This window comes from Salmo salar, chromosome 21 (genome assembly GCF_965601325.2).
Source record: "Salmo salar chromosome 21, fSalSal1, whole genome shotgun sequence".
Classification (NCBI taxonomy): Eukaryota; Metazoa; Chordata; class Actinopteri; order Salmoniformes; family Salmonidae; genus Salmo; species Salmo salar.
The window spans coordinates 48,128,982-48,146,071 of NC_138311.1; the positions used below are offsets into that span (position 1 = coordinate 48,128,982).

General features: G+C 46.5%; 1 protein-coding gene across 2 annotated transcripts; it reads left to right on the forward strand.

Moving 5' to 3' along the window:
• The first annotated feature begins 11,471 nt into the window (after positions 1-11,471).
• Positions 11,472-13,978, forward strand: clm8 (CMRF35-like molecule 8). 2 transcript variants are annotated; one of them, NM_001140890.1, is given in 5 exon segments: positions 11,486-11,609; positions 11,707-12,027; positions 12,233-12,386; positions 12,766-13,150; positions 13,849-13,978. In NM_001140890.1, coding segments are annotated over 4 exon segments (645 nt in total). In that variant the 5' UTR covers positions 11,486-11,560; the 3' UTR covers positions 12,887-13,150; positions 13,849-13,978.
• The last annotated feature ends 3,112 nt before the right edge of the window (positions 13,979-17,090 follow it).

Genomic DNA, 17,090 nt, shown 5'->3' on the forward strand with positions numbered 1-17,090 from the left:
AAACCCTAAAAACCGCTGCACCTACTTTACCGTGGTGGGAGTCGGCCAATTACGCACAGCTGCAATGCAGTCACACTCCATTACCACCCCTGATGTGGAAATGCGATACCCCAGGAAGGAGACGGACTGTTTGAAGAACACGCATTTTTCAGCCTTGACGTATAAGTCATGCTCCAACAGTCGCCCAAGTACTCTGCGCACCAGAGACACATGCGCGGCGCGTGTAGCGGAATATATCAGAATGTCATCGATATAAGCCACCACACCCTGCCCGTGTAGGTCCCTGAGAATCTCATCTACAAAGGATTAAAGACGGCTGGAGCATTCTTCAACCCATACGGCATGACGAGGTACTCATCATAGTTTGTACTATGATGGTGGTACTAAATGTGGTACTAAATGCTGTCTTCCACTCATCTCCTTCCCGGATACGCACCAAGTTATACGCGCTCCTGATATCCAGTTTTGTGAAGAAGCATGCTCCGTGAAATGACTCAGTCGCCGTAGCGATGAGAGGTAGCGGGTAACTGTACCCCACCGTAATCGAATTTAGACCTCTATAGTCAATGCACGGACGCAAACCTCCCTCCTTCTTCTTCACAAAAAAGAAACTCAAGGAGGCGGGTGACGTGGAGGGCCACATGTACCCCTGCCTCAGAGATTCAGAGACATATGTTTCCATAGCCACTGTCTCTTCCTGTGACAGGGATACACGTGACTCCTGGGAAGTGCGGCGTTTACCTGGAGGTTTATCGCACAATCCTCTCGTCGATGAGGTGGTAATTGGGTCGCCCTCTTTTTACAGAAGGCGATATCCAAATCGGCATATTCCGGGGGAATGCGCACAGTGGAGATTTGGTCTGGATTCTCGACCGTCGTTGCACCGATGGAAACTACCACACACCTACCTGAGCACTCCTCTGACCACCTCTTTAGAGCCCTCTGTTGCCACGAAATAGTGGGGTTGTGAAAGGCCAACCAGGGAATACCCAGCACCACTGGAAATGCAGGAGAATCAATGAGAAAGAAACTAATTCTCTCCTCATGACCCCCCTGCGTAACCATGTCCAGTGGAGCCGTGGCCTCCCTGACCACCCCTGACCCTAGTGGTCGACTATCTAGGGAGTGCACCTGAAAGGGTTTGTCCATCTGAACCTGGGGAATCCCTAACCTATGCGTAAAACCGCAGTCCATAACATTCCCTGCTGCGCCTGAATCTACTAGCGCCTTATGCTGAGAATGGGGGAAAACTCAGGGAAAGAAATGAATACATACATGTGACCAACAGGGGGCTCTGGGTGAGCCTGGTGCTGACTCACCTGGGGTGTCCGAACAGTGCTCGGCCTGCCGTCCCGACTCCCAGACGAGCTCCTCCAGCACCGGTCGGCAGTGTGCCCTCTCCGACCACATCCAGTGCAGAAGGAGGCTCCTCCTCCGATCGCCCCCGCTGCAGCACCCCCTAACTCCATGGGGGTTGGAGCGGAGGTGCTGGGGGGTGGAACCAACAGGACTCGATCCGGACACCCGCGTGTAGCCAGCAAGTTATCCAACCTTATGGACATGTCCACTAGCTGGTCCAGGGTGAGGGTAGCGTCTCTGCATGCTAGCTCCCTGCGGACGTCCTCACATAAGCTGCACCTATAGTGGTCAATCAGGGCCCTGTTGTTCCACCCCGAGCCAGTGGCCAAGGTCCTGAACTCCAGTGCGAAGTCTTGGGCGCTCCTCATCTCCTGCCGTAGATGGAACAGACGCTCACCCGGGTGAACTCTGGGTAGTTGTCCCTCACCGAGTCTGGTCCATCCCAGACCGCGTTGGCCCACTCCAGAGCTTTGCCTGACAGGCAGGAGACGAGGGCGTTCACGTTCTCACCTCCCGAAGGAGCCTGGTGAACGGTTGCCAGGTACAGCTCCAGCTGGAGCAGGAAACCCTTCCACCCAGCAGCCGTCCCATCGTACTCCCTCGGGAGCGCGAGCCAAATACTGCTGGGCCCGGATGACGCCGGAGAAGGTGGTGGTGCAGGTTGGAATGTGGCTGGTGCAGGGGTAGGCAGGCCACCCTTCTCCCATCTCTCCATCGTTGCCATCACTTGATCCATGGCGGTCCCGAGACGGTGGAGAACGGTGGTGTGGTGTTGAACGCGCTCCTCCATGGAAGTGGAGAGCGCGTCAGCTCCTGCTGACTCCATAGTATGGTGCGGGATTCTGTTACAATGCCTCCTAGTAGGAGGGGGTTGCAGGAATCAGGAGCAGGAGAGCAAGGAAGTTCCAGTGGCACAAAGCGTTTATTACGGTAGTCCCGAACTCAATAACAACATGAGGGAAAACCACGCACAAAACGAAGTTGCCACACACAGGGAAACTAATTTCACACGGAGGAGAAACCTCGACTCCTAAACAAAGTCTCGAAAATGGTAACACTACCGAAATAAAACGAAAACCCCATGGTGCAGACACGCAAACCTAATGTGGAACACATACAAACAATCCCGCACAAAGACTAGCAGGCAGCGGGGTGCAAATAAACCCACCGAAATCAACTAAATGAACACAGGTGTGAAAAAACAGACAGACACAAACGAAAAGGAAAAATGGATCGGTGGCAGCTAGTAGGCCGGCGACGGCGACCGCCGAGCACCTCCCGAAGAGGGAGAGGAGCCACCTTCGGTGGAAGTCGTGACAATATGTTGTTATGAGTAGGGTGATAAGCACTTTGCACTATCAATTCTCTTCTTCTCCGTATGTTATCATCTGCCCCAAGAGGCGTCATGCATACTGGTATATTTATTTTGAGGGGACACTGATGGGTGAAAATCTGTGAATGAATCCCATTAATCAATCCCATGAATTAATCCTATGCATTCATCCCATGAATTAAACCGATGAATTAATCCCATTAATTAATCCTACGAATTAATCCCATTAATTTAACCCATTAATTAATCCCATGAATTAATCCATTTACATTTACATTTTAGTCATTTAGCAGACGCTCTTATCCAGAGCGAATTACAAATTGGTGCATTCACCTATAATATTCAGTGGAACAACCACTTTACAATAGTGCATCTAAATCTTTTAAGGGGGGGGGGTTAGAAGGATTACTTTATCCTATCCCAGGTATTCCTTGAAGAGGTGGGGTTTCAGGTGTCTCCGGAAGGTGGTGATTGACTCCGCTGTCCTGGCGTCGTGAGGGAGCTTGTTCCACCATTGGGGTGCCAGAGCAGCGAACAGTTTTGACTGGGCTGAGCGGGAACTGTGCTTCCTCAGAGGTAGGGAGGCGAGCAGGCCAGAGGTGGATGAACGGAGTGCCCTTGTTTGGGTGTAGGGCCTGATCAGAGCCTGAAGGTACGGAGGTGCCGTTCCCTTCACAGCTCCGTAGGCAAGCACCATGGTCTTGTAGCGGATGCGAGCTTCGACTGGAAGCCAGTGGAGAGAGCGGAGGAGCGGGGTGACGTGAGAGAACTTGGGAAGGTTGAACACCAGACGGGCTGCGGCGTTCTGGATGAGTTGTAGGGGTTTAATGGCACAGGCAGGGAGCCCAGCCAACAGCGAGTTGCAGTAATCCAGACGGGAGATGACAAGTGCCTGGATTAGGACCTGCGCCGCTTCCTGTGTGAGGCAGGGTCGTACTCTGCGAATGTTGTAGAGCATGAACCTACAGGATCGGGTCACCGCCTTGATGTTGGTGGAGAACGACAGGGTGTTGTCCAGGGTCACGCCAAGGCTCTTAGCACTCTGGGAGGAGGACACAAGGGAGTTGTCAACCGTGATGGCGAGATCATGGAACGGGCAGTCCTTCCCCGGGAGGAAGAGCAGCTCCGTCTTGCCGAGGTTCAGCTTGAGGTGGTGATCCGTCATCCACACTGATATGTCTGCCAGACATGCAGAGATGCGATTCGCCACCTGGTTGTCAGAAGGGGGAAAGGAGAAGATTAATTGTGTGTCATCTGCATAGCAATGATATGAGAGACCATGTGAGGATATGACAGAGCCAAGTGACTTGGTGTATAGCGAGAATAGGAGTGGGCCAAGAACAGAGCCCTGGGGGACACCAGTGGTGAGAGCACGTGGTGCGGAGACAGATTCTCGCCACGCCACCTGGTAGGAGCGACCTGTCAGGTAGGACGCAATCCAAGCGTGCGCGGTGCCGGAGATGCCCAGCTCGGAGAGGGTGGAGAGGAGGATCTGATGGTTCACGGTATCAAAGGCAGCAGATAGGTCTAGAAGGATGAGAGCAGAGGAGAGAGAGTTAGCTTTAGCAGTGCGGAGAGCCTCCGTGACACAGAGAAGAGCAGTCTCAGTTGAATGCCCAGTCTTGAAACCTGACTGATTAGGATCAAGAAGGTCATTCTGAGAGAGATAGCAAGAGAGCTGGCCAAGCACGGCGCGTTCAAGAGTTTTGGAGAGAAAGGAAAGAAGGGATACTGGCCTGTAGTTGTTGACATCGGAGGGATCGAGTGTAGGTTTTTTCAGAAGGGGTGCAACTCTCGCTCTCTTGAAGACGGAAGGGACGTAGCCAGCGGTCAAGGATGCGTTGATGAGCGAGGTGAGGTAGGGGAGAAGGTCTCCGGAAATGGTCTGGAGAAGAGAGGAGGGGATAGGGTCAAGTGGGCAGGTTGTTGGGCGGCCGGCTGTCACAAGACGCGAGATTTCATCTGGAGAGAGAGGGGAGAAAGAGGTCAAAGCACAGGGTAGGGCAGTGTGAGCAGGACCAGCAGTGTCGTTTGACTTAGCAAACGAGGATCGGATGTCGTCAACCTTCTTTTCAAAATGGTTGACGAAGTCATCCGCAGAGAGGGAGGAGGGGGGGGGGGGAGGGGGAGGAGGATTCAGGAGGGAGGAGAAGGTAGCAAAGAGCTTCCTAGGGTTAGAGGCAGATGCTTGGAGTTTAGAGTGGTAGAAAGTGGCTTTAGCAGCAGAGACAGAAGAGGAAAATGTAGAGAGGAGGGAGTGAAAGGATGCCAGGTCCGCAGGGAGGCGAGTTTTCCTCCATTTCCGCTCGGCTGCCCGGAGCCCTGTTCTGTGAGCTCGCAGTGAGTCGTCGAGCCACGGAGCAGGAGGGGAGGACCGAGCCGGCCTGGAGGATAGGGGACAGAGGAAATCAAAGGATGCAGAGAGGGAGGAGAGGAGGGTTGAGGAGGCAGAATCAGGAGATAGGTTGGAGAAGGTTTGAGCAGAGGGAAGAGATGATAGGATGGAAGAGGAGAGAGTAGCGGGAGAGAGAGAGCGAAGGTTGGGACGGCGCAATACCATCCGAGTAGGGGGAGAGTGAGAAGTGTTGGATGAGAGCGAGAGGGAAAAGGATACAAGGTAGTGGTCGGAGACTTGGAGGGGAGTTGCAATGAGATTAGTGGAAGAACAGCATCTAGTAAAGATGAGGTCAAGCGTATTGCCTGCCTTGTGAGTAGGGGGGGAAGGTGAGAGGGTGAGGTCGAAAGAGGAGAGGAGTGGAAAGAAGGAGGCAGAGAGGAATGAGTCGAAGGTAGACGTGGGGAGGTTAAAGTCACCCAGAACTGTGAGAGGTGAGCCATCCTCAGGAAAGGAACTTATCAAGGCGTCGAGCTCATTGATGAACTCTCCAAGGGAACCTGGAGGGCGATAAATGATAAGGATGTTAAGCTTGAAAGGGCTGGTAACTGTGACAGCATGGAATTCAAATGGGGAGATAGACAGATGGGTCAGGGGAGAAAGAGAGAATGTCCACTTGGGAGAGATGAGGATTCCAGTGCCACCACCCCGCTGGCTCGATGCTCTAGGGGTATGCGAGAACACGTAGTCAGACGAGGAGAGAGCAGTAGGAGTAGCAGTGTTATCTGTGGTGATCCATGTTTCCGTCAGCGCCAGGAAGTCTAGGGACTGGAGGGTAGCATAGGCTGAGATGAACTCAGCCTTGTTGGCCGCAGACCGGCAGTTCCAGAGGCTGCCGGAGACCTGGAACTCCACGTGGGTCGTGCGCGCTGGGACCACCAGGTTAGAGCGGCAGCGGCCACGCGGTGTGGAGCGTTTGTATGGCCTGTGCAGAGGAGAGAGAACAGGGATAGGCAGACACATAGTAGACAAGCTACAGAAGAGGCTACGCTAATGCAAATGAGATTGGAGTGACAAGTGGACTACACGTCTCGAATGTTCAGGAAGTTAAGCTTACGTTGCAAAAATGTTATTGACTAAAATGATACAGTACTGCTGGCTGGTGGAGTAGGCTAGCTAGCAGTGGCTGCGTTGTTGACTTTGAACGTGTAGCTGGCTAGGTAACCTCGGTAGTTTCAGTACTACACCTTGTCATGATACAAAGCAACTTTGTAGCTAGCTAGCTAACATAACACTAATCAAGACGTTCCTTGTAGTGTATTTAGTTTCAACAATGCTGCTCGTCGGTAATAGTTGGCTAGGTTAGGAAAAATGGCGTCGCGGGGGACGGAAATAGCTGGCTAGCTAACCTCGATGGCTGGCTAGCTAACAATTATCAATTAACAATTATCAAGCTATGACAAAGACAACTAGGTAGCTAGCTAGGTAACACTGCACTAGTCAAATCGTTCCGTTGTGAAGTATTAGTAACTACAGCGCTGCTAGTCGGTAACGGATGGCTATCTGGCAGTGGGTTAATGATGACTAGGTGTGTTGAGTAAGTCTGGCGCCGCGTCGCGGCTGGCTAGCACACGTCGATAATACTCAAACTCAAACTACACAATTATCTTAGATACAGAGACAGCACAGACAACTATGTAGCTGGCTAACTAACACTAACACCACACTAATCAAGTCGTTGCGTTGTAATGTAATAGTTTCTGCGGTGCTGCTAGTCGGTAGAAGTTGGCTAGCTAACAGTGATGACTAGCTAGCTAGCAGCTAGCAGTGTTGACTACGTTAGGAGGACGAAGATAGCTAGCCTCGATAATTACTCAGTTACTCTAAACTACACAATTATCTTTGATACAAAGACGGCTATGTAGCTAGCTAAGAAGAATTGCTCAGATCAAACAAATCAAGCCGTTGTAATGTAGCGAAGTGGAATATTACCTGTGGAGCGAAGCGTGGTGCGACTGCTCGCTCCAAACCGGAAGTATATAAAATCCCATGCACAATGAATTATATGTATTGTATATCTTGCTGATTATTATCTATGCATAGTCCCTTTACCCCTACCTACATGTCCAAGTTAACTCGACTAACCTGGACCCCACACATTGACTCGGTACCGGTTCCCCCTGTAAATAGCCTCATTAATGTTATTTTATTGAGTCCCTTTTTTCCCTCCATGAATTAATCCCATTAATTAATCCCATGCACAATGAACTATATGTATTGTATATCTCACTGATTATTATCTATGCATAGTTCCTTTACCCCTACCTGCATGTACAAATTACCTCGACTAACCTGTACCCCTGCACATTGACTTGGTATGGTTAATTTATTGTGTTACTTTTAATTTTATTTTTAACTTTAGTTTATTTCGTAAATATTTTCTTAACTAAATTTTATTAAAACTGCATTGTTGGTTAAGGGCTTGTAAGTGAGCATTTCACGGTCGGGTCTTGCCTTACCGTGATACCTGTTGTATTTGGTGCATGTGACAAATGAAGTTTGATTTGATCTTCATACCAAAAAGGGATACAAATTGATTGGCCACAGTCTTAATCTGTTTCAACACAGTCTTAATCAGTTTCAATAGTCTTAATACTTAATCAGTTTCAATGGACATTAGCACTGTCTCTCCCCTTCGGCATGGTCTTAATCAGTTTCAATGGACATGAGCACTGTCTGTCCCCTGAGGCACGTTCTTTATCAGTTTTAATGGGCATGAGCTCTGTCTGTCCCCTGGGGCACAGCATTAATCAGTTTTATAGTCTTAACAGTGTTAATCATTTTAAATGGGCAAAATATCTGTCTGCCCCCTCAGTTTCTGCTATGAATTCCTCTCCTTGTTGGGGTTTCTGAGAATAGGGTGATTCCACACCAGGATAGCCCAAAAATATTTTTGGTATCTCCTATTGTTCTGGAAATTCTCACAGAAACTTCATTGGGAGGAAGGACGTTTGACATGTTTTTTTTGCATTTGTATCAAAATATTTTTGTTGATGAAAGTGGCCATTTTTCCTACATCTTGATGTAATTATACTCCTTATAGTGTGCTCTAACATATGGAGTATGTCTATGGAGAATGTCTTGATTCAGAAATATAATTCAGAAATACCATTATCCTGGCAGCGTATGGCTCCACAGCCACCTCCACCTCCGACAGTTCCTGATGAACTTGGAACAGAGGAGCCAGCCCAGGTTAGCCTAGAATCCTACCTAGCTGACTAGCTGTCTGTCTAAAAACATTCATTTAATAGCACACAGTGAGACACATACAAAGCTCTCCCTTGCCCTCAATTTGGCAAATCTGACCATAATTCTATCCTCCTGATTCCTGCTTACAAGCAAAAACTAAAGCAAGAAGTACCAGTGACTCGCTCAATACGGAAGTGGTCAGATGATGCGGATGCTACGCTACAGGACTGTTTTGCTAGCACAGACAAGAGTACGTTCCGGGATTCTTAAGCAGTACACCACCTCAGTCACTGGCTTCATTAATAAGCGCATCGACGACGTCGTCCCCACAGTGACCACACGTACATTTCCCAAAAAGAAGCCATGGATTACAGGCAACATCTGCACCGAGCTAAAGGCTGGAGCTGCCGCTTTCAATGAGCGGGACACTAATCCGGACACTTATAAGAAATCCTGCTATGCCCTCAGATGAACCATCAAACAGCCAAAGCTTCAATACAAGACCACACTGTCCGATTTCAAAAAGGCTTTACAACGAAAGCAAAACATTAGATTATGTCAGCAGAGTACCCAGCCAGAAATAATCAGACACCCATTTTTCAAGCTAGCATATAATGTCACATAAACCCAAACCACAGCTAAATGCAGCACTAACCTTTGATGATTTGCATCAGATGACACTCCTAGAACATTATGTTATACAATACATGCATGTTTTGCTCAATCAAGTTCATATTTATATCAAAAACCAGCTTTTTACATTAGCATGTGACGTTCAGAACTAGCATACCCAGCGCAAACTTCCGGTGAATTTACTAAATTACTCACGATAAACGTTCACAAAAAACATAACAATTATTTTAAGAATTATAGATACAGAACTCCTTTATGCAATCGCTATGTCCGATTTTAAAATAGCTTTTCGGCAAAAGCACATTTTGCAATATTCTGAGTAGATAGCTCGCCATCACGGGCTAGCTATTTTGACACCCACCAAGTTTGGCACTCACCAAACTCAGATTTACAATAAGAAAAATGTGATTACCTTTGCTGTTCTTCGTCAGAATGCACTCCCAGGACTTCTACTTCAATAACAAATGTTGGTTTGGTACAAAATAATCCATAGTTATGTTCAAATATCCTCTGTTTTGTTCGTACGTTCAAGACACTATCCGAAGTATCGTGACAAAAAAATTCTAAATATTCCATTACTGTACTTCGAAGCATGTCAACCTCTGTTTAAAATCAATTTTTATGCGATTTTTCTCGTAAAAAAGCGATAATATTCCGACCGGGAAACCCTGTTTTCGTTCAAAGACTGAAAATCTAAAATTGACTCTTCACGTGCACGCGCGCCCCCGTCTCATTGTTCTCAGATCGACCACTTACCAAATGCGCTACTGTTTTTCAGCCATGGCCTGCAAAGTCATCATTCAACGTTCTGCCGCCTTCTGAGAGCCTATGGGAGCCGTAGGAAGTGTCACGTTACAGCAGAGATCCTCAGTTTTCAATAAAGAGAGTGTAGAAGGCCAAGAAATTGTCAGAGAGGGCGCTTCCTGTTTGGAATCTTCTCAGGTTTTTGCCTGCCATATGAGTTCTGTTATACTCACAGACACCATTCAAACAGTTTTAGAAACTTTAGGGTGTTTTCTATCCAAATCAAACAATTATATGCATATTCTAGTTTCTGGGCAGTAGTAATAACCAGATTAAATCGGGTACGTTTTTTATCCGGCCGTGCAAATACTGCCCCCTTCCCTAGAGAGGATAACGAGAGTCTTGTCTTTAAAATGGTGAAAAATAGTCATATGTTTGAAAAATTGAAATTATTGCATTTTTTAGGTTTTGTATTTCGCGCCACGCTCTTCCACTGGCTGTTGAATAGAGTGGGACGGTGACGTGCCACCTAGCCCATAGAGGTTAAGGACCCTGGGACTAAACACCTCCCTCTGCAACTGGATCCTGGACTTCCTGACAGGCCACCCCCAGGTGGTCAGGGTAGGCAACAAAACATCCAGATACATCCACTGCCACTCTGATCCTCAACATTGGGGCCCCTCGGTGTCCTCATCACCAATGAACTGTCATGGTCCAAACACACCAAGACAGTTGTAAAGAGGGTACAACACCCCCCCCCCCCCCCCCTTTCCCCCTCAGGAGACTGAAAAGATGTGGCATGTGTCACCAGATCGTCAAAAAGTTCTACAGCTGCACCATCGAGAGCATCCTGACCGGTTGCATCACCGCCTGGTATGGAACCTCTCTGCATCTGACTGTAATGCACTACAGAGTGTAGTGCGTACGGCCCAGTAAATAACTGGGGCCTAGCTTCCTGCCACCCAGGACCTATATACTAGGCGGTGTCAGAGGAAGGCCCAAAAAATTGTCAAAGACTCCAGTCACCCAAGTCATAGATAGGTAAGTCCTTCACCTGTTGTATTTGGCGCATGTGAGAAATACAATTTCATTTGATTTGATCTGATTCATAGGAAGAGAGTGGCTGGAATTCTCAGTTATTGCAAATGCAGCATTTTGTTTCCCATGTCGAAAGTTCAGTGTTGGGTCCAATACTAATGCAAAGAAGGCCTTCACCCAAGCTGGGTATTCTAACTGGAAGAATGTTATTGATAGTACCAAAGGATTTGAAGAACCAGCACCAGCTCCAAGCAAACGATGACCTTATGTAAGTACATATCTCCAGAACGTTTTTGGAAAGAAAATCTGCAGCTAGGGTAGGATTCTAGGCTAACCTGGGCTGGGTCCTCTGTTCCAAGATCATCAGGAACAGTCGGAGGTGGAGTTTACGGTGGAGCCATTTTCCTGGCGGCGCTTGTTTTTTATTTATTAGGCCTACTACTTAGTTCCACTGGTTTGTTCTGTTCTCATTCATTCTGATGACAGCACAATGATGTCTGTATCATGTATGTTTCACAGACCATAAGGTCTTACAGGAGGCATGTATAGGTCTAAAAAGGGCCTAAAATGGCCACTTTCATCATGATTTTCTCAAATATTGTTTATGATACAATTGTATAAAGCATGTCAAACGTCCTTCCACCCAATTAAGTTTCTATGTTTGAATTGCCAGAACAACCTGAGATGGCGCAAAAATATTTTGGGTATCCTGGTGTGGAACTGCCCAATAGACAGAGAGAGCAGGTACAGGAAGGGGTGGACCTCACAGCCCAGTCTGAACGCTTTCACCAGTCACCACAAACAAAGTTTCCATTTCCATAACCTTTAAAGTCATAGATTTCAGATAAAGATTGAGTTTAAGCAGAAAGATGACTACTAAGATTTGGATCAATCTCATCATCTTATGTTTACTAACAGGTATGTTGTTTTAAATAATTTACTATAAATGTTTAATCACTGTTAAATGAAGACACATTGTTTAATGCATGTGCTTGTTTGTGATTTCCTTTAGCAGCCTCATCCCTCTCCGGACCCTCAGAGGTGAAGAGTGCAGTTGGTGAAACGGTCCACATCTCCTGCCAGTATCACCAGTTCAACAGGGACAAGGTCAAATTCTGGTGCAGGGGTTATCACTGGTACTTCTGCACAGTTATCATTCGATCTGATCATCCTAAATATCTGACCAGTGATGTTCAGATATTGGATGATAAAAACCTTGGGTTATTCACAGTCAGTATGAAAGGAGCAACAGCCGAGGACAGTGGCTGGTACTGGTGTGCAATTGAAAGAGCCAGCAGAACTTTGGCATTTCGTCTTCAGCTGACTGTCTCTGAGTGTAAGTACTGTATGTAGCTGAAGTTGTTGCTTACAGTTTTTATTTTCCTCTGAGGAATTTAATATAACATTGCATTTACCAATGATCAATTGCTATTAGTGAAATCACTGCTTACAAATGTTTCTAAAGAAACCTGTTGTTTCATATCATTACTTTTTATGCTATGTCCGTTATGAGTTGCTGTGTGAGTTGCTGTTTCCTGCAGGGCTTGTACCTCGGCTCAAACCAGAAACCACTGAACAGTACAACGAGACCTCAACTTCCCCAACAACGTTACCTCATCTTGAGACAACAACACGGTCCACACCTTGTATGACTCAAACAACAAGTCTCATATCTGCTACAAGCAATTCAACAAGGTAAACATAGCTTAGTAAATAAGGCTACAAATTTATTGTAAATTGTCGACACATTGTGGAATGCTGTTTTCGCATAATGTACATATGAACGCAGGGGATGTTCGCTCAATAATCTAAAACATCAGAATGCACAAAGTAACTATATCAGGGCTGCCCAATTCCGATCCCTGAGCGCAGGAACACTTCTGGTTTTCATCCTCTCCTTCTAATCAGGTAGAAACAAAAAGCAGAAGTATTTTCGGCCCTCCAGGACCGAAATTGGGCAGCCCCGAACTGTATAGTAAAAGTTGCACAGACCTGCTTACCTATGAATGGCTAGATTACTCTTCATTTGTTACATTTCAATGTGGTTCACCCTCAGCTGACTCTATATCTACAGTGTGACAGTGTCCTTGGATCAAGATGATCTGGTGTGGAAAGTATGGAGAGTACTGCGCTGGATGCTCTTCCTCTTCCTGTGTCTGTTCCTTGTTCTCTTCAGTATACAATGCCATCGCTGATATTTGTACCATTCCTGCCAGTGTATCGCTTACCTCAATGTGTGCTACATTTTCCCCAAATCAAAATCGTTGAGAATATTGTTTGTATTAATTAATAAAAGTAAAACATTCTAACATGCACATATATTAATAATAAGCAAATAAATTGAGGTCACAACATGTTCTGAGAGATATTAATGTAAAGAGAAACAATACTAAAGATGTAGGATCTTTATTTGAACCGGTTTGCTACAGCAGGAAAATAATCCTGCAGCAACAGAAAATGTGAATTATTATGTGGATTTTAATGAATGAACATTTTTGTAGGGGTTGATTCATTTGTCGTTAGGGCAAATCAAGTCTGACATTTCAAAGTGGAAATTACACACTTTAGAAGCCTTTTTAAAAGTCAAATACATTACAAATGTGCATTTCCTGCTTTGCAGAAAAAATTATGAATAACAAAAGAGCGATCAAGATCCTACATCTGCAAGGAACAACACTATATAAACGCAACACGTAAAGTGTTGGTCCCATGTTTCATGAGCTGGAATAAAAGATCCCAGAAATGTTCAATGCCACAAAAAACATACATCTCTCAAATGTTGTGCACAAATTTGTTTACAAGTTTTGAGGGCGTGTGCAATTGGCATGCTGACTGCAGGAATGTACACCAGAGCTGTTGCCAGAAAATGTAATGTTAATTTCACTAACATAAGCTGCCTCCAATGTAGTTTAGAGAATTTGGCAGTATGTCCTTCCTGCCACACAAGCGCAGACCACGTGTAACCACGCCAACCCAGAACCTCCACATCTGGCTTCTTCACCTGCGGGATCGTCTGAGGGGGTCCCGAGGAGTATTTATGTCTCTAATAAAGCCCTTTTGTGTAGAACAACTCATTCTGATTGGCTGGGCCTAGCTCCCCAGTGAGTGGGTCTATGCCCTCCAAGGCCCACCCGTGGCTGCACCCCTGCCCAGTCATGTGAAATCCATAGATTAGGGTCTAATACATTTACTTAAATTGGCTGATTTCCTTATATGAACTGTAACTCAGTAAAATCTTTGAAATTGTTGCATGTCACATGTATATCTTTAATAAACCCAACCAGATTACTCCTTTGAATTTATGGCCATCCTGCATTCACTTCAACAGATCTTGACATGGCTTGGAAGACATCAAAGAAACCAATCCCAATGGCAACACAAAAATGGTCTCATATGGGCTTGAAGTTATTCAAACCCCAGAGAGCCTGCTGGTTTATACACAAATAAACAAGCACATGTAAATTTAACGCTACCAGTCATCTCCCTTTGATGTCATCATGTTATCAGACATGCAAACCCTGATGGCAATAGATTTCTTTGAACAAGTGAAACCCACAACAACATCACCAAAGGAGCAGAGAGACTGTCTGTGTAAACAACACAATCCTCTGAGATAATAGCTGTACCATACTAGAAGGGGCATTAGACTAGCACACATATCAATCATTGTAAAGCATCTGTAAAAAATGAACTGAATAGAATCTTTATACAACAATTAATCGCTATTATCACTTTGGAAGCTGCTCTATTTGTAAACCTCCCTTTTGCTTTTGTGGCCAGTTCTTAGTAACCACTACTTAGAAACCAGACGCTGTGACTCTCTTTGTCCTTGTCCCTTGTGGTTCTCAGTTTTCATAGCTCTTTTCAACATTTCTCTGAAGGTATACAGTATGTGATACTCAAGCTTCCTGCATTGTGTGTGTGTGTGTGTGTGTGTGTGTGTGTGTGTGTGTGTGTGTGTGTGTGTGTGTGTGTGTGTGCGTGCGTGCGTGCGTGCGTGGTGTGTGTGTGTGTGTGTGCGTGCGTGCGTGCGTGCGTGCGTGCGTGCGTGCGTGGGGGGTGCGTGCGTGCGTGTGTGCGTGCGTGCGCTGGAATGGGTTGGTTGGGGCAGGCGGGGTTGTCTTGGAAGCAGAACAGAAGTATTCTGTGATTAGAAATGGCTGGTTGTACAAAGGGAAACACTCATATAAATGGAGGATCTTATTTTGATCACTCTTTTGTTGTTGAGAATTTTCCTAAACAGCACGAAATGCAAACTCATAGTGTATTTGAGTTTTAAAAAGGCTCCTAATGTTTGTAATTGCCACTTACATAATTCTGACTTGATTTGCCCTAACAAAAAATGTATCTGCCCCTGAGCAAGGCAGTTAAACCACTGTTCCCCGGGTGCCGAAGACGTGGATGTCGATTATGGCAGCGCCCCGCACCTCTCTGATTCAGAGGGGTTGGGTTAAATGCGGAACACACATTTCAGTTGAATACATTCAGTTGGACAACTGACTAGGTATCCCCCTTTCCTCAAAGATTTGTGCACAACATTTGAAATAAATAAGCTGTTTGTGTGTATGGGACATTTCTGTTATTTTTTATTCCAGCTCATAAAACATGGGACCAATAATTTACGTGTTGCGTTTATATTTTTGTTCAGTATAGTAGCATAGTAATAGTGTTGTCTCTTGCAGATGTAGGATCTTGATCACTCTTTTGTTATTGATAATTTTTTCTGCACAGCAGGAAATGCAAACTTCTAATGTATTTGACTTTTAAAAAGTCTTCTAAAGTGTGTAATTTCCACTTTGAAATGTCAGACTTGATTTGCCCTAACGACAAATGTATCAACCCCTACAAAAATGTCCATTCATTAAAATCCACATTTCCTGTTGCTGCAGGATTATTTTCCTGTTGTAGCAAACTGGCTCAAATGAAGATCCTACATCTGTATGAAACCACAGATGGGTATAATATAAATATATTGATAATAGCCAGGTCCCTGTTTTAGAGCCCATTTCTAACAAATGAACTGGTCTAATTTGGAATAAACATATAAAGTTACATTACATTGGTACATTTTGTGGTTTTAAATTGTACAGATCTCATGGCTTTTAAACAACCTTTGAGTTCTTAGTAATCCAATCAACTACATTTTAGTCATTTAGCGAGGGACGTAGAGGAGCAATTAGGATTTAAACACCTTGCTCAAATGGCACATCGCCAGATTTTTCACTTAGTCGGCTCAGGTATTCAAACCAGCGATCTTTCGGCTACTGGGTCAACGCTCCTACCAGCTAGGCAACCTTCCACCACTACTCTCTAACCGCTAGGCTACCTGCCACCACTACTCTCTAACCGCTAGGCTACCTGCCACCACTACTCTAACCGCTAGGCTACCTGCCACCACTACTCTCTAGCCGCTAGGCTACCTGCCACCACTACTCTCTAACCGCTAGGCTACCTGCCACCACTACTCTCTAACCACTAGGTTACCTGCCACCCCTATGCTCTAACTGCTAGGCTACCTGCCACCACTACTCTTTAACCTCTAGGCTACCTGACACCCCTACCCTCTAACCGCTAGGCTACCTGCCACCACTACTCTCTAACCGCTAGGTTACCTGCCACCCCTATGCTCTAACCGCTATGCTACCTGCCACCCCTATGCTCCAACCGCTAGGCTACCTGCCACCCCTACCCTCTAAGTTACCTGCCACCCCTACCCTCTAACCGCTAGGCTACCTGCCACCCCTACTCTCTAACCGCTAGGTTATCTGCCACCCCATACCCTCTAACCGCTAGGTTACCTGCCACCCATACCCTATAACCGCTAGGCTACCTGCAACCCCTACTCTCTAACCGCTAGGTTATCTGCCACCCCATACCCTCTAACCGCTAGGTTACCTGCCACCCCTACCCTATAACCGCTAGGCTACCTGCAACCCCTACCCTCTAACCTCTAGGTTACCTGCCACCCCTACCCTCTAACCGCTAGGCTACCTGCCACCCCTACTCTCTAACCGCTAGGTTATCTGCCACCCCATACCCTCTAACCACTAGGTTACCTGCCACCCCTACCCTATAACCGCTAGGCTACCTGCAACCCCTACCCTCTAACCTCTAGGTTACCTGCCACCCCTACCCTCTAACCGCTAGGCTACCTGCCACCCCTACTCTCTAACCGCTAGGTTATCTGCCACCCCATACCCTCTAACCGCTAGGTTACCTGCCACCCCTACCCTATAACCGCTAGGCTACCTGCAACCCCTACCCTCTAACCGCTAGGTTACCTGCCACCCCTACTCTCTAACCGCTAGGTTACCTGCCACCACTACTCTCTAACCACTAGGCTTCCTGCCACCCCTACTCTCTAACCACTAGGCTACCTGCCACCCCTACCCTCTAACC